The sequence below is a fragment of the Trachypithecus francoisi genome, unplaced genomic scaffold (genome assembly GCF_009764315.1).
Source record: "Trachypithecus francoisi isolate TF-2019V2 unplaced genomic scaffold, Tfra_2.0 Lachesis_group10, whole genome shotgun sequence".
NCBI classification, from domain to species: Eukaryota; Metazoa; Chordata; class Mammalia; order Primates; family Cercopithecidae; genus Trachypithecus; species Trachypithecus francoisi.
In genome coordinates, this window is record NW_022681455.1 from 114325409 (window position 1) to 114349237 (window position 23829).

The following is a 23829-nucleotide window of genomic DNA, read 5'->3' on the forward strand; positions in this document are numbered from 1 at the left end:
AGCACTCACATGTGCTGACTTTTTGGGTGAGCCCCTGGGCTCCTCGCAGCAGCTCTAAGAGGCCAGCCCTGTGTCATTCCCCACTTGTTTGGGCCAGGAGTCTGGCCCGAGAGCCCACACTCCTCATCCTACTCTCAGGAATCCCACCTGCACCAGGCACTGGAAGCTTCCACGGCCGGAGGGGAGGAGGAGAGGGGCCTGGTCACAGCCTGGCAGTGATGGGGGCATGTCTCCTCTCTTCACAGTGACTTCAGAGACCCCTTCCTGGCCTCAGGTCATGGCAGTGCCTCATCTCTTGTCTTTGGCTGCCTGCCACCACTTCCTGCAGCCACACCAGCCCCAGGAAAGCACTGCCTGTTTCTCTTGAAGCCCTTTCCTCCCAATCACCCCTCCCAGCCTCAGGAAGCAGCATTAGGGATCACAGGCACTGGGATCAGAGGGATCTAAGTTCACAGCCCTGCTCTGCCCATCCATCCTATGACTTTGGACAAGGGTCCTCACTGCCACCTCTTCCCTCTCTATAAACCATGTGCTGGGGCGCCTGGGGGCTCTGTGAGCTCCCACATGGCAAGGGCTAAGCTAAATGCTCCCTGAACATGAAGGGGGCCTTTGCTTATATCCTGGTTACTACAGGCCAGTGCAGAGGGCCCCTCTGGGAGGCTTCCCTGGAGAGCCCAGCTTCTCCTGCCCCTCTGTTCCAACCCACTTGCTTGTCTCAGGCTGCCTGGGTGGGTGGCGGAGTTCACATCTGCTCCCTCCTGGCTGTGACCTCTTAGAACCTCTGCTGAAAGTGCAGATGGAGGCTCCTCAGCGTCGCCCAGTGCTGGGTGATTTGTGTGATCAGCTCAGTTTGAATAGCAGCATGGCAGGCCACAAAGGCCGAGTTTACGCATCCCAGAATCCCTGGCACCAGGTGCCCAGTAAGGGTCAGTGCCCATTTTTGAAAGTTCAATAAAATAATGGAAAGCAGGGGCACCAATCACCCGCACTGCTGCCCAGAGCGGCATCCTCTCATGCCCGTGCTGCCAGGCCCTCCCTTGTCCAGTTGGAAGCCCCGGCAGTCCAGCCCTCCTGCCCCTGGGAGCCTTCCTCTGCACCCTCTCCTCACTGTCCTTGGCCCCAGCCCTCACCCTGCAGCAACAGCTCTTTCCCGGTGGCAGACTGCTATGTGACCTCTCCACTGCCATGTCAGCTGGAAGTCCCCTCTGAGCCTTGCTGTGTCCCATCAGCTTCTCTCTCGCTCTGACCTGAGCAGCTGCGAAGTCTCCTGGCTATGGTTGATGCCTCCAGTGCTGCTGTCCTGCCCACATCCAGGCCGGCCCACAGATGAGAAAGTGATCACCCGTTGGGTGGGTTCCCAAGATGATGCCATTGCGGCAGCTTTTGTCCACATAACTCTGCACCCCCTCCAGTTCTGCAGACTCTACACCCCCAAGACCCTGCTAAGCCTCGCTTTCTCCCAGCCACTTGATTCTTGGGGGAAGCTGCCCCCTTTCCCACCCTGTCCTCTTGGTTCCATACGAGCCTCTCCATCACCCACCCCTTCCGTGGACTACTTCCTGTGCCAAGCACGACTTGATGCTCTTTAGCCCTGCCTGGTTCACTGGAGAGGAGCTGGCCTTGGAGAAGGCGGCACTGCCTCCCCTCCCCTGCTAGTCAGCGACAGGGCCTGGATCCGATGTGGTCCCTTGGACTCTGGGTGCCCTGAGCAGCCTCTGGCCCTTCCCTCATATCCTCCAGGCAGCAGATCTTGAGCCCACAATGGGCTGTCCGGGCACATGGACCCCGACCCCAGCAGGGAGGGAGGCCGGAGTAGAGCAGGGACCCTGCTGGGCCTGAACTGGGTGGCTGACGTTTTCACATCTGGTTCTGTTGAACTGTAACTCGCATTATGTACTGAAGCCAGGGCTATTTTTATCCTAACATGTGAGGTTCCTTCACGTCATAACCACAAAACTCAATCCAAAACATCCCGGGGCAGGTTGTTTGTGAGACGTTCTGTGGATTCTCATGTCGCCACATCAGGTTTCACTTAGTAACATCTGCAGGGCTGGCTCCCCGGCCGCCCACCCCGCCAGCCTGCTTTCTGTGTGGAGTGCATCTCTGTGCCCCTGGCCAGCTGCCGGTCACATGCACTTCCTGCCAGGGCCTGGCAGGCTCCTCCCTTCCCCAAACCAGAAATGCAAGGCACAGTGGCCTTCAGCTGAGGGATAGGGCTCTCCCTCACGCTCCCGCCCTCTGCAGGATTGGGGAATGGAAATCCCACTCTCTTGGGCCCCTCACAGGGAGCCTCTCTCCCAAGACACACAGCCGGGTTGTGGGCCCCCCTCTCCCTCACCCCCGGCTGCAGCAGCTGCCCACCATTTCCAGGGGGGCTGTGCCTCAGTGGCACCCCTGAGTAAAACCACTGAGGTCCTTGGAGTGCAGTGTTGGAAGGCGTGCCTTCCTGGCTGCCCTGTCCTGGCTCCCACTTTCCTCATGCGCCTGCAGCACCCAGCCCAGGACCCTGCTTACAAGAGCAGATGAGCCAGAGCCGGAGGTGGACAGAAGAGCAGGCAGCAGTGAGGCAGAAATCAGCGTACTTGAGGGGCCCATTGCTCCTGTAGTCACCCTCCTGGGGCGAGCTTCTCCACCCATCTCCTCCTCCTGAGCCTGCAACCCTGCCTCAGAGAGCATCTCAAACCAAAGGGCAGCTCACATCAGCAGCGTGGCTGGGAACAATGGGGGCCACTAAGGCTGGGAGAGAGCAAGCAGCCCCCACCCTGTCCTGCTGAGCACTGAGGCCTTTCCCATCCAGCCCGCCCTCCCTGCCCCCTCAATTGTGGCCCCTTCCCCCACCTCCCCTGCTGGGAAAAGACTGCCCTGCTCAAACCTGTGGTCTCAATGCAGCCCCTCCCAAGGCCCCCAGCCCTGTCTTGGGGAGAGCAGAAAGTCTTTAAGCCGTGGGAGCACTGTGAGGGCTGAGCTGCACTCAGCTGAGGATGTGAATCGCTTGCCATGGTTTCTTGCAGCTGTGACACCGCCCTTTTCCTCCCTTCCACTAAGGGTCTCAGCTCCAGGGTCCAAGGGGCAGCCTGGACATTGAGAGTCCATTTTGGGTCCACACTGGGAGCTGTGGCTAGGGAGACCAGAGTTGTATCCAGAGTAGCCCAGGCCTTCTCTTCTGCCATCTTTGTCCAGACTGTCAGTGGAGAGATGGCCTGATCTCCCTACCCTGGTGTGTGGGGGTCACAGGTGGCCCCCCTTCTTCCTCAAAGCATCCTGACAGAGCACTGTGAATTTGTGCCAGAAATGGAATCTCCGCACTCAGACATCTCAGACCAGCCCCCAGACATCCATTCTGAGACTCAGAATGAGAACAGTTTGCCCTGTGCAGTGCTCTGCGCTATGGGACACTTGCTAATAAAAAGGGGCCCCCATTTATTGAGTGCAGACTGTGCGGCAGCCTCCAGACCCAGCATATTACATGTTTTTACCTCATTTAATAGGGACTCTTACTGCACTCACTTTACAGGTGAAGAAACTGAGGCTTAAACACCATGCTCAGTGCTTCCCACTGCTCCTGTGAGGCTGGAACAGCCCCGTACCTCTCCCTAGTGGCTGCCCAGATGGCCCCAGTTGGGAGAATTTCTTTGTGGTGACTTCCTTCATGGGTCCCTTCGTTCTTGGGAATGCTTTGGAGCCTAAGTGGAAATGGGGTAGGCTGGGGGTGCACATAGAGAAATAGGAAGGCAGCAGGGAGAAGCTTGCAGTGAACTGGGCGCCTCCAGTGTGGGCAGCATGAAGCCAGTGCCCTCCAGCCAGGCCACCACAGCCCACCAAATTCATCTCCTGAGGGTGGAAACAGTGAGGCAGGGCTGTCTCAGCAGCTGTCTCTGCAGCCACCTCTTTAGAGATCAGCCCCAGCTGGGCCTGGGGTAACTCGATCTATAAGAATGTGACACTTGATTCTGCAAACATCCCCTTTGGGCCAGGGAGCGGAGACTGTTTGCCATTCCAGAATCACTCAGGACCTCCCGAGCCAGGCTGATTCAGGCAGGGACCCAGGACAATGCAGTCCAAACAAGAAGTGGAGTGAGGCCTGCCCTTGAACTGGCCTTCTCACTCAGGGCTCCTTCACGCTGCTCACGCAAGCTGTCTAGGAGGTTCTTGGGATTGAGGATGCTACAGTTTGGAGGTTTGGCTCCTGGTGAGGAATCCCTTGTAGAGTGATTCACAGCTGGGAAAAAGAACAGAAAAACACCTTTTCTAGACCCAACCATCTCCCAGGAAGGACCATGAGAGGACGTAAGGGAAGTCTGAGCTCAGCAAAAAAGACGGAGCTCCTGGGAGGAGAGTCTTCCTGCTGCTTCCAGCCCGCTGGCATCAAATACAGTCAGTCTGTGCAGGCGCCTCCGTGAGATCCACTTGGAATACTCTGGATGGTTCTGCACATTCTTGTTTTGTGCTTTGGGCTGATGCTTCTGGGAACCTCTGATGCTTCTGGCCAAGTTTGGTTTCCAGAGCCTCCACATCCTGCCTATCTTGTGCTTGTGCCTGACCATTTCCTCCCTGGTCCAGGGAGAAAGTGAAGGCTCCCACGCAACTTCTGGACCAGAAAGGGGCCAGCCTGGAAAATAATGGCCCCAGATGCCTCTGTTGGCCACTCTGCATCCCCCAGTGTCCTCCCTGGGTTTCCAGCGAGCTGCGGCCAGGTGCTGTTTCCACAGCTCTTCGCAGCGTCATTTCCCGCATCTTCAGTGTCAGCTTGGCAGGACCTGGATTTCCGTCTTTATGCCATCTTCTGCCTTCCTGCAAGGCACTACCTCCTAATCTGTGAGCCCCAAACATATCTGAACATTAGTACCCAAGAGACAGGCAGCCTGGCAGAGCTGCAAAGAACATGAGTTTTGAAGACCAGCTGCCTGGGTCAGCAACTCTACCACTCACCAGCTCTGTGACTTTGGATAATCCTCACCCAAATTCACAGCTCCTCTGTGTATATAATGGGAATAGTAATGGTGCATATTTTTCAAGTTTTTTTTTTTTTTAGGATGTTAGATACTATGTGTGAAGGGTTTAGGCAGGCCAAGCACATAGTAGGTGCTCAACAAATGGTAGCTATGAATTGGCTGTTAAGATATCATGTTATACTGGAACAATTGGATATCCATATGCAAAAGGATTTAGACCCCTTCCTCACACTGTATACAAAAAGTAACTCAAAATAGACCAGAGACCTAAAATATATCAGTAACTCTTTATGACCTTAGATTAGGTAATAATTTCATAGCTATGACACCAAAGGTGCATGCAACCAAGGAAAAAATAGACACATTGGGCTTAATCAAAGTTAAAAATTTTGTACTTCAAAAAAATTTTTTTAATAAAAAGAGGCTGGGCATGGTGGCTCCTACCTATAACCCCAACACTTTGGGAGGCCAAGGCAGGAGGATCACTTGGGCCCAGGAGTTTGAGACTAGCCTGGGCAACATAGGGAGACCCCATCTTGAAGAAAAAATTTAGTTGGGTGTGATGGCACACACCTGTAGTCCTAGCTACTTGGGAGGCCGAGGCAGGAGGATTGCTTGAGCCCAGGAGTTTGAGGCTGCAGTGAACTGTAATCACTTCAGTGCACTACATGCTGGGCAATAGAGCAAGACACTGTTTATTAGGCTGTTCTTGCATTACAATAAAAAAAATACATGGCTGGGTACAGTGACTCACGCTTGTAATCTCAGCACTTTGGGAGGCCGAGGAAGGCAGATCACCAGGTCAGGAGATTGAGACCATCCTGGCTAACATGGTAAAACCCCACCTCTACTAAAAATACAAAAAATAAGCCAGGTGTGGTAGCACACACCTGTAGTCCCAGCTACTCAGGAGGCTGAGGCAGGAGAATTGCTTGAACCCAGGAAGCAGAGGTTGCAGTGAGTCAAGACGATGCCATTGCACTCCAGCCTGGGAGACCGAGCGAGACTCAATCTCAAAAAAAAAACAAAACCTGAGAGTAGGTAATTTATAAAGAGATTTAGTTGGCTCACAGTTCTGCAGGCTTTATGGAAAGCATGGTGCTGGCATCTGCTTGGTTTCTGAGGAGGCCTCAGGAAGCTTACAATCATAGTGGAAGGCATAGGGGCCCAGCAGGCAGAGGAGGCCAGAGCAGGAGCCAGAGAGTGGGAGGGAGGTGCCCTACACTTTTAAACAGGCAGATCTCACGAGCACTTGCTGTCTCAGAGATAACACCAAGGGGATGGTGCTAACCCATTCATGAGAAATCCACCCCCATCATCCAGTAACCTCCCACCAGGCCCCACTTCCAACGCTGGGAATCAAATTTCAACATGAGATTTAGGTGGGGACAAATATTCAAATTATAGTGTCACCCTGTCTCAAAAAAAAAAAAAAAATCAATAGAATGGGAGAAAATACCAGCTGATGAATGGACAAACAAAATATGGAATAGCCATAAGGTGGAATATTATTCAGCCCTAAAAATGAATACAGAACTGATACATACTACAACATAGATGAACCTTGAAAACGTGCTGAGTGAAAGAAGCCACATCCTGCTTAGTTCTATTTATAGGAAACGTCCAGAATAGGCAAATCCATAGAGACAGAAGGTAGATGAGTGATTGCCAGGGGCCGATGAAGGTGAGAATGGTGAGTGCTAATCAGTATGGGGTTTCTTTTAGGGGTTGATAAAAATGTTCTGAAATTGGTGATGATTGCCGCACAACTTTGTGAATGTCCTGAAAACTGAATTGCACGCTTTAGAAGGGTGAACCTTACAGTATATGGATCATATCTCAATAAAGCTGTTTTCTTTTTAGAGATGGCCTGCCTCGGGCTGGGCATGATGACTCACAACCTGTAATCCCAGCACTTTGGGAGGCCGAGTCGGGTTGTTCACCTGAGGTCAGGAGTTCAAGACCAGCCTGGCCAACATGATGAAACCCCGCCTCTACTAAAAAAAAAAAAAAAATTACAAAAATTAACTGGGCGTGGTGGCACATGCCTATAATCTTAGCACTCAAGAGGCTGGGTCAGGAAGATAGCTTGAACCCAGGAGGTGGAGGTTGCAGTGAGCCAAGATCACACCACTGCACTCCAGCCTGGGCAACAAAGCAAGACTCAGTCTCAAAAAAAAAAAAAAGTCCTGCCTGAAGCAGAGTGAGTGAGGATTCTTTCCACCCCTTGGTAACTCTTTCACAGAACTGTGGAGGTTGACATATATTAGAAGGGATGTCCAGGGAAGACCCCAAGGGGCATACAGATACGCTATCCCAGACCATCCAAGTATTCCATCAGCCCTTCCCTTGTCCCCTTGGTGCTGGGTACTTTATCAAGGGGGACGTGTGCAAGGGAGGGCTGGAAGATACCTCCCTCTGTACCTCGGTGTGTTTGCTGCAGGGACACACATCAGAGACATTTGTGCTCCTGGTTAGAAAGCCACCTCAGGCTTTGAAAGTTTTCAGAGTTCTATCCTAAAAGAGCATCTTTGCCTGAGGATGAGGAAGAAAGAGCTTTTGATTTCAAAAGTAAAACTTAAAACACTTTGTAACGTTTGTCAGTGTTTGCTGTCTGTAATCGAGTGGGTGTGTACATCATTTCTTTTTCTCAGGTAATATTAGGGAAGGAGCTTGGCTTTTGCTCTTGTGGGTCCACCAGTTTTGTTGACCTTTGAGCCGCAATGACTTGACTCACTGACACAAGCACCTTACCTGTTTCTTCTCTTTGACTTCTTGTTTGTCCTTAACGGCCCAAATAGATCCCAAGTATATTTCGTTTATTGAGGTAATGAGTAGAGTTTGTTTTTTAAAAAAATTCATAGCACCTAGCAGGGTCTTACACGCATGAGATGTTCACTAAGTGGTTTGGGCTTGGGTTAAGGGGTGGACAGTAATAGGATTTTTTTTTTTTTCTTCAAGTTACGAGTAGGACTTTTAACTAATGGGCGTTTTTGCAATAAGCCAAGTTGTATTTGCTTGTGCAGACTTGCCTTTTTCTCTGTTGTTCCATGGCTCTTGATTAGAGATTTTCCTGCATCTTGTTATAACACCCCACACACACACTTGTTTGGCATTTATAGTTGTTTATATTCTGTGTGGATCTCATCACCCTGTGGACACATGATCAGAATAAATGGTGGCTCTGTCCCTTTCTCTACAGGTACCAAAGGCTTAGAATGTTCTCCTTCCACTCCCACCATGAATTCCTACTTTTATAAGTTCATGATCAACCTTCTCAAGAGATTCAGCAGCGAACGGAAGCTCCTGGAGGTCAGAGGCCCTTTCATCATCAGGTCAGCCTTGGTGGCGCGCTTTCTCCTCTTCCTCCCACGGCCCCGGCTTTTCACTTTCACGCTGCTCTTTCCCTTCTCTCTCCTCCTTTTCCTGACCTTTGGATCTGTTCTTAAAAGAAATGAAGAAGGTTGCCCCTTCATACTGGTTGCTGATGCTTCTGACATGAAACAGACAGGTCAGTGTTGATGTTTTTCCACAAAACTGAGTTCATTTTTTCCTTCCTGAGTTACTATCTTCCCCTGAGGTGGAATGGCCTCTTATTCAATGCCATTGTCAGGCTTTTGGAGAGGAAAGGAGGTGAGCCAGATGGCGTGAGACATGAGGCTGTGCTCCAGGCCCAGCCCCCAGTGCGGGATTTAGCCAGGCTTGGTGGAGCCAGGCTCCTGAGTCATGTGAACCCAGCCCAGGATGGTGCCAGGGCAGCAGCCCCAGTGGCTGGAGGCGTCTAGAACTGTCATCACCAGCAGCATGGCTGGGGCTGGTCTTTTGCCTCCAACTCAGCTCCAAGAAGTAGGGTCACCAGAAGAGTGGCCCAGTGTCACCCTCAGCCTGGTGAAGGCTAGAGCAGGGCACAAATTCCTCCAGCTTCTACACCAAAGCCAAGTGGAGGAGATTTCTAGAGTAGTCCAAATGGCCCTAGGTGCTGTCCAGCTGTGGTTCTCAGCCCTGCATGTAAGATCACTGGAGAGGCTTTTTAAAAAAGATGCCTTATACAAAAATTAGCCTGGTGTGGTGGTGCACGCCTGTAATCCTAGCTACTTGGGAGGCTGAGACACACGAATCACCTGAACCCGGGAGGTGGGTGTTGCAGTGAGCTGAGATCACACCACTGCACTCCAGCCTGGGTGAAAGAGCAAGACTCTTGTCTTAAAAAAAAAAAAAAAAAAAAAAAAGCCTGGGCCTCCCTCTGATGAGTAAAATCGGAACCCCTAGGGTGATGGAGTTATTAAAGTGGTCTGGGGTGCTTGGGGACTGAGTAGGCTACCGACTACTATGGTCTGGGGGTCAGGAGTTGAAGGAGTCCTGGCAGGGGCCCAGGTTGTATGGGGCTTCAAGGCAGGAAAGAGCCTGGGGAGCTCATCTTGCTGTAAACTAAAAAGCAGGTTCAGCCTGTGGGCCATAGAGAGGATGGGAGACCTTACTTAGGGGTCAGCACGGAGCCACTGAAAGGGCTTGAGCAGGGGATCAATGTGACCGGATTTCTGGCTTGAAAGACAACTGTTGCTGGGGCGAATGGATTGGAGGGACTGAGGTGGAGCCAGCTGGAAGGCTGTTGTCCAAGCAGAGACTGTGGCAGCTTGTGAGGGGGATGGGAATTTGCAGCCAGATTGGAGAATGAGGATTCGAGACTGAGTAGGAAGTAGATTTGTCTGGTGACTGATGTGGAAAAAGTGAGGGGAGAGGGAGCTGGGAGTGCCAGGGTGTCCAGGCCTCTGATTTGGGGCAGCTGAGTGGATGGTGATGCCAGTCCCTGAGGTGGGAGCCCCAGAAGAGTGGCAGGGAGTGAGAAGGGGGTGCATGTTTGAGTTTAAATTACTTTGGGGACACCAAAAGGAAGGTGTTGAAGAAGTAGTTTGCTGTACCAGGCTCTCCAAGGGGATACCGAGGCCCAAGATACAATCTCGAAATTGATGGTATAGTCATTCATTCATTCATTCAACAGATGTTTACTGAACACTAACTCTGTGCAAGGTACCTTTCTAGATGGTTCTGCACTTGCGGAGCTTTTATTCTTAGGGAGTTAGAAGAGGTGGAATGAGAGGGAAGGGGTCTGAGGCTGAACCCTAAGTGTTCCAGACTGTAATGGTTGGGGAAAGAAGCAGAAGCCAGAAAAGGAGGCTATGACGAAGGGCCAGAGAGGTAAAGGAAGCGGCCAAGCAGGGAGATGGCAGAAGGCAGTGAGGGAGGCGTGACCCAGGGATGGTGTGCTGGGAGCCGCTGCAGGAGCCTGAATGCTGCTGGGGGAGCTGAGGGAGTGGAGTGTACAGGAGGTGACCGGCCAGCTCAGGAGCTAAGGTGGAGTTGAGGGCACCCTGGGGATGGGGCCGCAGGATTGAGTCCTGGGAGAGGACAGGCCTGCCTGACCAGAAAGACAAAGAGCAGGATCACAGTGCGGGGGCAGGGGCTTCTGATGGTCTGGCCACCAAAAGGATGCCCCTGTGGTAGTGGGGAGGCTGTCACCACCCTCTTGCTTCTCTGGCCTCCTCTAGAGCAGGGCTTCTCAAACTCAGCGCCGCTGGCATTGGAGCCAGATAACTCTTCGGGATGGTGGCTGTCCTGTGCCCTGTAGGATGTCAGCAGCATCCCAGGCCTCTGCCCCCTGGATGCCGGTAGCACTTGCATTCACCCAGTTGGAACCATCTGAAACATCTCTAAACGTTGCCAAAGGTCCCCTAGGGAGGAGAATCACCCCAGTTGAGAACCACTGTGTCAGAGAGACAGAAACGGATTCTTAACCTTCATTGGCCGAAAGAGGAAGATTTCCATGGTGTTTCTTCCCATCACGTTGGCCAGTTTCAGGGGATTGAGGTGGAGGTTAGCTGTGGTGCAAGAGGCCCCCCCACCAGGAAAGCAGTGGAATGTTCCCACAAGAGTGACAGTTAACGTCATGTGGTTTTCAGTCCGGGCGCGGTGGCTCAAGCCTGTAATCCCAGCACTTTGGGAGGCCAAGACGGGCGGATCACTAGGTCAGGAGATCGAGACCATCCTGGATAACACGGTGAAACCCCATCTCTACTAAAAAAAATACAAAAAACTAGCCAGGCGAGGTGGCGGGCGCCTGTAGTCCCAGCTACTCAGGAGGCTGAGGCAGGAGAGTGGCGTAAACCCGGGAGGCGGAGCTTGCAGTGAGCTGAGATCCGGCCACTGCACTCCAGCCTGAGCGACAGAGCGAGACTCCGTCTCAAAAAAAAAAAAAAAAATATCATGTGGTTTTCCAATTGCAGAGGCGTCAGTACTCATGATGAGCTCTCCTTGCCCGGACAACTTTCAGAGTCAGTGGAAGGAGAGGCCTTTGGAGGAGGAATTTGTAGCTAGCGTCCCTCTGGAGAACTGGGCTGAAATGGGTTTTCCACCCTGTCTCAGCCCCACATGCCCAGTCAGAGGCAAGGGGAGAAGGAGTTTGGGGTAGTAACCAGCATCTCCAGGCTGCACGGAGCAGAAGTGCAGGCACCATGAGCACGCTTGCATGCTCTCCCCGCCTACTCAGGACTCGAGGCGGTGTGAAACTGGAGGCCAGCCCACCGCCATGTTCCCAGGTACAGACTCCAGGCCAGGGAGGCTTTGCTTGCTTTGCAGTGCGTCTCCTGGGCTTCCTGGGGTTACAGGAATCATCATTTTGCAGAAGGGATAGTGAGAGGAAGTAATGTGCCCCCTGGGCTGGGCAGGAGCTGGGCTGCAAACTCCTGCACTCTGCTAATTCAGCAGCCTCCACTTCGTCCCTTCTGTGTGGGAGTGCAGAGCCTGGTGCCGTGAGAGGCCCTGAACATCCTGCATGCTAAGACCACCTGAGGCCCAGCTCCTCAGAGTGCTCAGGAGCTGGGCCAGTGGGTCCTCCCTTCCCATCCTCCAGGGGCTCAGTATGGCGATCGCTTGCTCTTCTGGGGCTCAAACCTGTCGTGGGCCACACTGGGTTCTCTGTGGAAATTGAGGCTGGCCTCCAGGCCTCACTCCCACCCGCACAGCCACAGAAGGTCTCTTAGCCATTGGTATCCACACTAGAAGCCCAGTGGGATGGGACAGAAGGAACCTTGTGACTGGTCCCCTCATAGAGGACTGGGTCTCTCCTAGTCCTTCACCTGGTTTCTCCAGACTACTCTCCCCCAGAAGTAGCACCCACACCTGTCAATGTGCATCCTGGTAGACAATGTGCATCCTGGTAGACAGCCACCTGGCCCAGCTGGCTCGGGAGCCTGCTGCCCACTCTGCCAGCACACCAGGCCATTGTCGACCAGCCCCTGGGTCGCAGGCCCAGCCACCTGACATGGAGAAGGCCCTGCAAACATGTGGTTTCCTCCATCCTCCCCATGCTCCTGTGGGGGGCTGAGGCGCTTCCAAAGAGCTTTGTTGAGGTAGGGGGTATCCACCTGCCCTCCTGCTTCTCCGTCGCACTTCCTTTTCTCCTGTGATGGCTTTAAAAAGGGACATCATTGGCTGGGTGCAGTGGCTCATGCCTGTAATCCCAGCACTTTGGGAGGCCAAGGTGTGCGGATCTCGAGGTCAGGGGTTCGAGACCAGCCTGGCCAACATAGTGAAACCCTGTCACTACTAAAAATACAAAAATTACTGGGCATGGTGGCACATGCCTGTAATCCCAGCTACTCAGGAGGCTGAGGCAGAAGGATCGCTTGAACCAAGGAGGCAGAGGTTGCAGTGAGCCGAGATCATACCACTGCACTGCAGCCTGGGTGACAGAGCAAGACTGTGTCTCAAAAAAAAATAAATAAAAATTTAAAAATAAAGAGAGGCATCGCGATAGTTCCGCAGATGCTGGCATGAAGCCACAGGCCTGATGAGGCGCACAATGATTTCTTAACCCCCTCTTTAGCTGTTAGGCAAACTCTAAGTCCTTCTTCTCAGCCTCCAAGATTGCACACTGAGAAAGAAAGGAAAGAGATTCTTCTGGCCAGCAAGTGAAAAGCCGTTCTTTCGGCAGGAGTGTGTTTAGCTCTGGGCCCTGGAGCGGCTGCTATAGAAAGAGAGAGGCATCGGGAGTTCTTGAAGACACACATCTGCTGGCAGTTCTTGGCATTGAGGAAGATGCATGATTTCCCCAAAGACCCTGGGAGCGTTTCCTCTTCCCCAGGCAGCTTTCCCAGGCCGCACCTCCATGTCCGAGTCGGGGGGCGGTGAGAAAAGGGTACCCAAGCTCCAGCCAGGCTTGAGAGGGTTGGACTTCCTCTCGGTGTCCACACAGCCTCCTTTTCTGGTGGACATAACAGTTTAGATGCATGTTGAGGTGAAGTCAGTGGCTTTAAAACCTTCATCTTTCAGCTGGCTACTCTGGCCCCAGGCCCTTCCCTTAACTGATGCCAAGCTCATAGATTGAGGGAAGATGGGGACATGTGTGATGGGGTGCTGTACCCCACTCCCTCCACAGGACTCTGCAGGACTAAGGCAGATGAGCCTCCTGAGGCACTCGTTTGGGGCTCAAACCCCAATTCCTCCCATTTTTAACCGTGTGACCTGTTTCCAAGCCCTTTCCACTTTGTGACACAGCAATGATAGTGCCTGCCGTGCCACAGTGTAGTAGGGTTATGTAAATGGCGCATGTGTCAGCCCCAGTGCTGGTGGCTGTGCCTGATAAAGCGGGGCTGTTGTTCAGCCTCCCCACAGGGCTTCTGCCTCCCAGGGTGGTCTGTGGAGGGGGAACCAGACCCACTTGAGGGGGTGAAATCATGGCACCTTCTGTGTCGAGAGCTGACTCTGGTGCACTGGCCCTGTTGCCCCAGCACCCAGGGCACCCACCAGCAGCCCGGCCTGGCTCCGCTAAAACAACTCTGCCCAGAGTAGGTGTTGGTGTGCGTTGCCCTCCCCCGGCCTCTTCCTACCCTCCATGCTAATGCAGGCAGAACAAGCCCAGGCCTTGTCTCCCCGTGAACCATCCACTTATAATCAGTAGAAAGGAGAGGAGGGAGAAAACCCAACCTCTTTGATAAACTGTGATATGAACTCCAGCGTGACCCGACAGCTGTGATCTTTACAAGGCCTGCTTCTGTGCTGGGAAGCGAGCAAGTCTGAAGACAGTCGCTCTGCCTGCCAACACGGCTCTCCGGCCAGCCGCGCTTTGGCTTCAGCGACTGTGCATTTTTCCCCTCCTCTTCCTCCCTGCCGCGTTGCAGAGAGGACCGGCTGGAGAATGCTTGCATCTGTAATGAGCCACTGTGTGCGGTGAATGCCAGGGCCAGACCCAAACCAGCCCAGTTAATGGCAGATGAGATCTGAGCCACCTCCCGGGGGAACAGGGCACTCCTCAGATGAGGCGGACATTTGGAGAGGATGGGGCCTACAAGGGAACGGAGGAAGCAGTCATGGCACTTCTTTCATGAGATCGTGACCCAGAGAAGCCCAGCAGGAAGGCTTCCAGTTCATTCTGGGCTTCCTCTCACCTCTGCTACAGACAGGCATGGCAGCCTGTCCAGCTGAGCAAATGCTCAGAGTCCCTAATATGTGCCCCTGCTACTGCCCTCCCCAGTGTCCTGGGTTTGCATAAGAGCCCTTGTGTTGGGAAGAGGGGGAATAGGTGGAATGGGGAGCTGATTGGTCACTGAGGGGGTGGGGGGCCAGGCAGCCGCTAGAAACTGGACTTGTTTTTAATTGTGGGGCCTGGGGGAAGGGCCTGAGAAAAAACTCTCTTTCACGCGGTAATTGGGCAATTCCACTTTGCTGGCCTCTCTGCATTCTGCCCTGTGGACAGGGCCCTTGGCTGGGGCCAAATCACCAAGGTGTCCAAGGCCACCCGCTGTATGCACCACTGGCCCCTCCCAAGCCCGGCTCCCACCTCGGGCCCTGTCATCCCCCGCAGCTGCCCAGTCTCCAGTCCATTTGGCATCGGGACCCTCTCCTCAGTCTGTGAGTCTTTGTGTGTGCCCCCTCACCTGCCGGGGGCATTGGCGGGGCCCGCAGAAGCCCCTTGTGCTGGTGCTAATGGATGGCAAATTAGAGTGAAGTGGCCAGACCAGATCCCTGTTTTTGCCTCTGGCCCTAGCTCACAAGCGAGAGCTCCTAGGTGGCCCCACTCTTCCTCTCGCACCTTTAATGGATTCTGTTCCTTCATTCGGGTTAAACATAAATTGCTGTGGCAAATGTGCGCCAACCTAAGTCTGTTTGCTAGAAGAGGCCCCGATCCACCTACCCAGAATGCAGTTGGGTTTTGATCTTTCATGAGTCCATGGCCGTATTGATTGGGCCCCCAGCTGAGGGGAGGAAGACAGGACATTGAACAGGCAGGAGGAATTCTTCCGCAGAACTTCCTGCTTCCCTCTCAGCAGAAGCTTCTCTTCTTGCTGGCTTGAGTTGTCTGTCCAGCTCCTTGTGTGAATCTTCTGGAGCTTTCCACAGCCGTTCCCCACCCAGGGGCCAGGGCTGAGGTGTTTTAGTGGCCATGCAAGGGACACAGAGGAGTGTGTGCATAAGGAGCCACTTTACACAACCAGCTCTCGGCTTCTCATCTCCTAATTGGAGACCCCTTGGGAATGGGAATGGCGGGGCCACCCAGGAGGCCCGAGATGCCCAGTCTGACACACGGGAAAGATTGTTGGGAGAAAAAGAGTGCTGCTGTCCCAGGTGAAAAGATGAACTTGTGAGGTGCAAAGTTCAGGGAGTCCAGAGAGCCTGGCCCAGCCTGCATTCCATTGTTCCCTAGTCCATGGCAAAATGATCAGCGTCCCTGCACCTCACAGAACCACCGGAGATTGTTCCCTGTTGACCCGGAAGTGACTGGGATTGGGGAGGGAGGTGGTCCTGGCCTTGCTCTGCCTCCTCCAAGCAGTCCCCACACTGTCATACACACTGGCACTCCCTGTAAGAAGGGATGGCTTTTCTCCTGCAAAATGGATACCACATGTGACGGGCCTTGCTAGACTAGGCTAGGATGAATTAGGTCTAACCTGGGGCATGAGGGGAGTACAGGAAATGCTGGCCAGAGGGAGCCCTGCTCAGTGTGCTCAGGGGACCCGAGAGCCTCAAAGCGGTGGCATCCTGGTGTTTGGGGCAGGGGGGTCCACTTGACTTTGAGCAGGGCTGGTGGGAGGATACTAGAGGTCACAGGTGAACTTGGCAAGAAGTGGCCATGTGTCCTTCAGGGTGACCCCTGTCCCCACAGCCCAAGCAGCCATGCTCCCGCTGAATCCGCTGTCGCACCCCCCTTCCGGGAGCCCCTGTAGGGGAGGGGAGGACCTGGCAGTAGTTTGGTGGGAAAGCTCCCCTCCTCGGTGGCCACCACACAGCACACATGGTCAGACTCCTCATCAGGTTCACCCTGGCACCTGCTGGCCCCTTGCCAGTCTTTCACTAAAAGAATGTTCTTTGTCGTCTACACACCTGAGAAGCATCACCTCCCCCAGCCCGTAGCTCAGGCAGCCAGCAGAGCTGGCAGGGTGATGGTCGGGAACTGTTTTCAGGGGCTGAGAACTCGATAATGAATTTCTTTCTGAAGCTTGAGAAGTTGTTTCCAGATGGGACCTGCAGTATTCTCTGGATCTCACTATTTAGACTTCACCTAAGGATGCCAGGAAACTTGGAAAGATTTGACATTGGTCACTCCAGCGGCTTCATTAATTAACAAGTAGCTAATGTGTACCACAATGTGGTATCATTTATTTATTTTTTGAGACAGTCTCACTCAGTCACCCAGGCTGGAATGCAGTGGCACAATCACGGCCCACTGCAGCCTTGCCGCGACCTCCTGCCTCAGCCTCTCAAGTAGCTGGGACTACAGGCACACACCACCATGCCTATTATTTTTTATTTTGGAGGAAGAGGAAGTCAGCTATGCATTTTTCTTGCACTTAGTAAATCTTTTTTTTTTTTTTTTTTTTTGAGACAGGATCTCACTCAGTCACCCAGAATCGAGTGCTGTGGCGCAATCTTAGCTCACTGCGACCTCCACCTCCCGGGTTCAAGCAGTTCTTGTGCCTCAGCTTTCTGAGTAGCTGGAATTACAGGCGTGCACCACCATGCCTGGCTAATTTTTGTATTTTTAGTAGAGATGGAGTTTCACCATGTTGGCCAGGTTGGTCTCAAACTCCTGACCTCAGGTGATCCACCCGCCCCAGCCTCCCAAAGTGCTGAGATTACAGGCATGAGCCACCTCACCCTGCCATCTTTTTTATTTTGTTGTAGAGATGGAGTCTCACTGTGTTGCCCATGCTGGTCTTGAACTCCTGGGCTCAAATCATCCTCCTGCCTTGGCCTCTCAAAGTGCTAGGATTACAGGCAGGAACTACCACAGGCAGTCGGTATCATTAAAAAATGTATAGGTTTGGAACTGGCCCCTAGAAGCCATTTTCCATCCTCTGCCTCCTTGGGGCCAGCCTGCATCTGAGCCAGGACAGACAAATGTGGGTGCCCTTTGTCTTCAGTGCATTTAAACACCGAGCGTGTCTTGTCCATCATGGTAGAATGCATTTCTCAGGAAGCTCTTTCTCTTGTCCCCATGTCCTTTCAGCGTGTTTCCCTGGGTTGCCCTTGGAGACCCCTGTGCGCTTCTCCCTTCTCTCTCCTCATGTGATTTAGCAGCGTCACAAAGATCACAGAACCCCCATACCCTGGCCCCTGTCACAGAAACACCCCCAGAATGGTTTCTGCTGCATGCAGTTTGTGAAAGGCTGCCCAGACCTCTTCCACAGGGAAGGAGAGAGCTCCTATCTCAGATCAGGGGTGATGTGACCCTCGGAAGAGCCTGGCCTGGGGGATCCATGGCACACAATTCCGCCTCAGATGGCACTCACCACCCTGCAAGGGAGCATGCAGTCCCCGGGGAAGAGTCCTGGGTGGGCCAAATCCTCTTCATAGCCCAGGCAGGGATGGCCCACCAAAGAGGCTCCTGGGATCTGAGTGGATGAGGGAGTTTTCTGTCGTTCAGGGCTCAGATGCTGTGAGGCCCCAGGAGAGTGGGGGCTTCGGTCATTTTCCCTTGTCGTCGTCACTGTTCCGTCTTTTAAATGTACCTGTGGCACCTGAGCATCTGCCCTCGCCCCAGTCCTAGGTTCTCAACTGTGGCATTGGGAGGTGATCTGCAGGGTTCTGCATAGCCTTCCAAAGACCCCAGAGCTGAGGTGCCCTCCACTGGGCCTGGGGTCCTATGCTGTGGGGAAAGAGAGAGTGATGGCCTGATGGTGAGACCGATGTTGGGGGACACGCCTGCTGTGAGCACCATCACACAGGCCCAGAGGGCACGTGCTATCCAGGACTGGCACCGTGGGATTCACCTATCCCTGTCTGCAGAGCAGTGCCAGATCCGCCAGCCCACAATCCACAGCTGGAGCGGCCTGGAGAGTTGGTGTTGTGCAGCCCGGAGAGGCACAATGGCTGTCCCATGCAGCAGATGGGGACAGAGCTGAGACGAGAGCCTCATCTGATCTCCATACACCAGGGCAGGACCTCAGACCTGGCAGCCGGGGCTCAGCCTCATTAGAGAGAAGCCAGGCCGTCTCATGGGGTCGCCATCCTACCCAGGGTTATTTAGCCTTAGAAAAATCCCCGCAGAGACCTCTCCTGATGTGACGCCGTCCTTGTCCTCCTCTTCCTTCTCTTCTTTCTCCTCTGCTTCCTCTTCCTTCCTCCCCCTCCTCTTTCTTGTCTTCATCCTTCTTTTTCCTTCCCCCACTCCTCCTCTTCCTCTTCTTTCTCCTCCTCTTCCTTGGCTTCCTCTTTCTTCTCTTCCCTTCCTCCCGTCCCTGTTCCCAGGGCTCTCATCCCTGCCCGGATGGCTCCCACTGGCTCCACCCACTCAGGCAGAGGTGAAGTGCCAAGTCAATCTGCACATCCTTCCTGGCTTCTTTCTAGGCCCCAGCCCCAGCACGCTGGCCTGTCCCTTACCCTGGCGCACTTCTGGTCTCTAGCCGGCATACCCTCCCAGGAGCTCCCTGGCACTTTGACGGTGAACATCTCTCCAGGTCTAAATCTCCCTTTTGACTCTTGCTCAGGAGGACATGTGTCATCCCCTCTTCCCAGGGGTGTGTTTTTCCCCTGGCTTATCGCAGTGGCTCGCGTCATCCACGTTGGCCTCTTTTTTAAGCCAAGCTGAGATGATTCAAGTGCACTCAAGTCAGTGCTTATTTTTTCTAGTCCTCCACCAGTCTGTTTTGAGCCCCGTCTCTCACTTTCCTTTTGCAAGCCGCTTCCTTAAGTGCTAAGTTTTGCATCTCTTTGTTCCCTCAGAAGGGGTGCGACCTGCCCTGGCCCCAGTCTTGAGCTCCAGCTCCAGACCACATGGGTGGATAGCCCCCACATGGGGCCATCGGGGCCTCCTCAGTACCCCAGGAGAGCATCATCTTCTACCTGATTGTGGCACTTATGTCTCAGTTCACCATCCACCTCGTCATCAGTAAACCCGTGTCCTCAGATGGGCCCTTCTGCCCCCAGGCTTGCAATTTGCATATCCACTCCTTTCCCTCTGAAGGAAGAACAGTCATCCAAACTTAACTCCCAGCCCTTCCCACTGCTTCAGAGAGGAAGGTGCCTTGGAAGCTCCGCTGGAAGCCCAAGACACTCCATCTTGTTTTCAGCTTGGTCTTGCCGTCTCCCCGGGAAGCATTCTCCCTTTCTTACCACATAACACATGCTTCAGAGCCCCAGATGTGTCTTCTTGCCTCGTCCTGATCAGGGTGGTGTGGCAGCCTCACCTCCCTTCAGGCTCGATGCCCAGGATGTCTTTGGTGACTGTAAATTTAAAGAACGTACTATTTGAAAGTACACAAATCGTGAGTGTGCTCATGTAAATTTTCACTAACTGTGACACCAGAGAATGAGTCCTCTGATCAAGAACTAGAACATTTCCAGCACCAGAGAGGTCCCTTTCACGTCTCCTGCAAGTGACAGCCCCTCCCCGCCTCCCTCAAGTACACATGTACTGACTCCAACACAAGAGGTTCATCTTGCCTGGTTTTGAGCTTCATATAAATGGAACAGTACAGCTGGTGCTCTTCTCACAAAGCCTGGCTTCTTTGGATCCACACTGGGTTTGTGAGATTCGTCTGTGTTGGATGTCACAGTAGTTCACATTTCCATGGAATATTCTGTATGACGATACCGTGATTTATCTATCTCTTCTAGTATTGATGGGCATGGGGGTTATTTTCAGTTTGACACTATTATGAATAATGCTTTCTTACATGCCTTTTGGTAAACATATAGACACATTTGTATTAGATATATACCTAGGAATTGCTGGATTGGCAAGCAGACATACCATGGGCTCAGGGAGATACTGTCCAAAGTGCTTGTGCCAGCTTCCACTCCCATCAGCATTGTGGGACAGTTCCAGTTGCTCCACGTCCTCACCAACACTTGATATCATCAGTCTTTGATTTTAGCCATTCTCATTAGGGGTACAGTAGTATCATCTTGTGATTTTAATATGCATTTCCCTAAACACTAGTGAAGTTGAACAACTTTTCATTGCTTAGTGGCCTTTTGGATATCCTCTTTTGTGATGAGTCTGTTCAAGTCTCATTTTCCAATTGAGTTTTTAGTGTTTTTCTAATTGATTTGCAGAAGTCCTTTGTGTATTCTCAGTCTGAGTCTTTCTCAGCTGTCTATACCGTCATTATCTTCTCCTACGGTGTAGCATGCCTTATCATTCCCTTAATGATGTCCTTTGATGAACAGACGGTCTTTATTTTTAATGTAGTCCAGGTAATCAATTTTTCTTTACAGTTAGCATTTTTTTGGTTTTGTTTTGTGATGCTTTTTCGGGGAATTAGGAGCTCATGGAAACATACCCATGAAGCCGCCTGTTTCTGAGTGATGTTTGTTCAGCATTCCCAGTAAGTGGATGCTGAGCATGATCCACCTCTAGAGGTGTTTTTTCTTAATTCTTGACAGGGTCTTGGAAACCAGCTAGTCCAGCCTGTTTATGCTTTGTAAAAGCAAAGATTCCTAGCAATCCCGCCAGTCCTCCTGACCTGCCAGACTCCAAGGGGCTTCTGCAGCAGCAAGGCCAGCAGTGGTCTGCAGCCTGGAGCTGGGAACCACTAATCTTATTGTATTGGGCAGCACTCTTTGGGTGGCATGTGGTGGGAACCCAAGTCAAAGGCACCAAAATGAGCAAAGGGATTTGAGTGGCCTCTGTATCCAGACCAAGACCAGGGTCAGCAAGATCTCTCCAATCTTTGAGGTCAGCCATGCTGTTTTGGTCTCTTCCAAGTGTCAGAGACATGGCCACCACATCGCCTGGGCATTGCATCCCAGCCAGTCGTGATCCAGAGGGAAACTGTGGGGCTGAGGGGTGCTGTGAGTGGCAGCCCTAACAGAGCCCCACGTGGAGTAGGGGAGCAACAGCACACCTAAGGAAAGGGGCCGCTCTTCCCACGAGATGCTAAGCCAGGAGAACCACAGAGGCTGGCCATGTGGCTGCCTTCCCAAGCACAGTTTTCTTTGTTTTGTTTTTTTGTTGTTTGGGGTTTTTTTGAGAAGGAGTCTCGCTCTGTCACCCAGGCTGGAGTGCAGTGGTGCAATCTCGGCTCACTGCAAGCTCTGCCTCCCGGGTTCACGCCATTCTCCTGCCTCAGCCTCCTGAGTAGCTGGGACTACAGGCACCCGCCACCACACCCGGCTAATTTTTTTTGTATTTTTAGTAGAGACAGGGTTTCACCATGTTAACCAGGATGGTCTCGATCTGCTGATCTCATGTTCCACCCTCCTTGGCCTCCCAAAGCACTGGGATTATAGGCGTGAGCCACCGTGCGCGGCCCCAAGCACGGTTTTCTTAAAAGAGAAATGCAGACAGGGATCATCACTATCTTCTCCTAATCCCTCTGAGGAGTGAGTGATGAAGCCTATGGAAAGTGCTTAGGAGACAGCCTGGCACCTAGTAACTGTGCACTCGGTACCGGCAGCAACTAGTAGATAACTGAGGAGCCGAGGAGGCCCTGAGGTGGGCAGTGGCTGGTCACAGAGCCAGGCCTGGCCCGACTGCTCCCTCGGGCTCAGCTCCTGGAACGCAGGTGTTCTGGGGTTGACTCCCTTCCTCCTGTTTTGGAGAAGGATAAGAGAGAAAGTTATAGAGTCATTCAGATGAATACTCACGGCTGGGCGCGGCGGCTCACGCCAGTAATCCCAGCACTTTGGGAGGCCAAGGCAGGCAGATCACTTGAGCCCAGGAGTTCAAGGCCAGCCTGAGCAACATGGTGAAACCCTTGCCGCCCTACAAAAAAAAAAAAGAAATTTAATTAACCGAGCATGGTGGCATGCGCCTGTGGTCTCAGCTACTCAGAAGGCTGAGGTGAGAGGGAGGCTTAAGCAGAGGTTGCAGTGAGGTGAGACCGCGCCAATGCACTCCAGCCTGGGTGACAGAGTGAGACCCTGTCTCAAAAAAAAAAAAAAGAAAAGAAAAAGAAAAAAGAAAAAATGAATACTCAAACCCCAGCACTCTCCCCTCTTCTGTCCCCCAACCCACCCAGCAACCAGCCCTTGTCCAGTCAGTGCTGTACAGTCAGGACTGTGGACAGCACATGACAGAAAACCAATTCTCACCCTTACAGGAAGAAAAACAAAGGCATCAATACTATTCAGTGTGCTAATCTATATCCAGAAAATACATTCTATACTTTTTTGAAAAAAGAAAAATAAAGGTAGTGTGCAGGCAGTGGCAAGGATGGGCTCCTTTAAAACTAGAACTTCAAGGCTCAGGCCACCTCCTGTCCTCAGGTCCCCTTCTCCCCCGCCACAGCTGGCTCTTCCTCCTCCATCTGCGCCATTTGTGGACAGGCCACCTGCTCTGTGGCCAGATGGCTCGCTCCAGCCCTCTCAGCACCCCAACCTTCAGTACCTGTCCTGGCCTGATGTCTCATTGGACCCACCAGTGTGGCCAGAGCGTGCTGGTGCCGATTGCCCTGAACAGGTTCGGGTGCTCACCCTCAGACACAGGAGCAGGTGTCCGTGGGCCGTCATGGTTCTGGAACCAGAATCTAAGGCCATGGACATCAGGAGGCAGAGCCAGCAGGGGTGTGGACCTGGTGGTCTGGGTTTAAATGCTCCCAGAGTATGAGGCAGGCCCTACCGAGGGCCACCATGGGGGTGGCTGAAGGAGTGATTTTTTCACCTCCAAGCAGCCAACTCCTTCCTCCCTGCAGGAAAGTGGGAGGGTGAAGCTGTACATGTGACCCAGTGACCCTCCGGGTCCACAGTGGGAGCAGGCAGTGAGGAGGAGGTGGCCGGGTGTGGCCTCCAGCTGATCCCTCCTCTGTGGCCTCCTCCCGCCGACAGCACTATGTCTGGAAGCATCCGTGCAGACAGAGCGGATGGGTCTTCTACGCTTTGTCGTGTGTGGAGTTGGGGGTGGACGCAGGGCACCTCATCCAGGGCCCGCCTGGGGCCCTGTCTCCACATATGTGACCCAGGCATGGGTAGCTGCAGGGCCAAAACTGATCAGAGTCCCAGAAAGTCTCAGTCAGGGAGAGGCCAGGAGGGACCTTATGGGCCAACTGAATTCTTTCATATAGGAAGAAACTGAGGCTCACATTTCTCCTGTAAATATTTACTGCCTGCTGCCTTTGTATGGAGGAGAGCCTGGGCCAGGCCAACATGGGCCCCGCCTCCACAGCCTGGGGAGAAGGTATTTCAGGGAGATGGGAACATCTTCTGGGGGCGTGGACAAGTGCAATGGGGAGTTCATAAGGAGAGAGCTCCCTGGCTGGGGAACAGGGGTCAAAGGTTCACTCACTCCACACAGAGGGGCATTCCATGAATATTCCTGAGTGCCTGGGATGTGCCAGGCCCCATGCCAGCTCTGGCTGGGCTCCCGCCTCCCCCGGGGCTACAGTCTCATGGGAGGGGCCCACGGGGACAAGTAACGAAGAAACAAGTGACCTGGTCTTGT

The 23829-nt window shown here is 53.1% G+C and overlaps 1 protein-coding gene across 3 annotated transcripts in view; it reads left to right on the forward strand.

The window, feature by feature from the left end:
• Positions 1-23829, forward strand: part of VAC14 (VAC14 component of PIKFYVE complex) — a 116229-nt gene that overhangs the window by 63619 nt on the left and 28781 nt on the right. For all 3 annotated transcript variants that reach the window (XR_004438979.1, XM_033218950.1, XM_033218951.1), the window contains exon 14: positions 8155-8287. Coding sequence is in view for 2 of the 3 variants with exons in the window: in XM_033218950.1 (XP_033074841.1) it covers positions 8155-8287 (133 nt within the window). In the remaining variant the exon portion in view is untranslated. The remainder of the gene's footprint in view (positions 1-8154; positions 8288-23829) is intronic.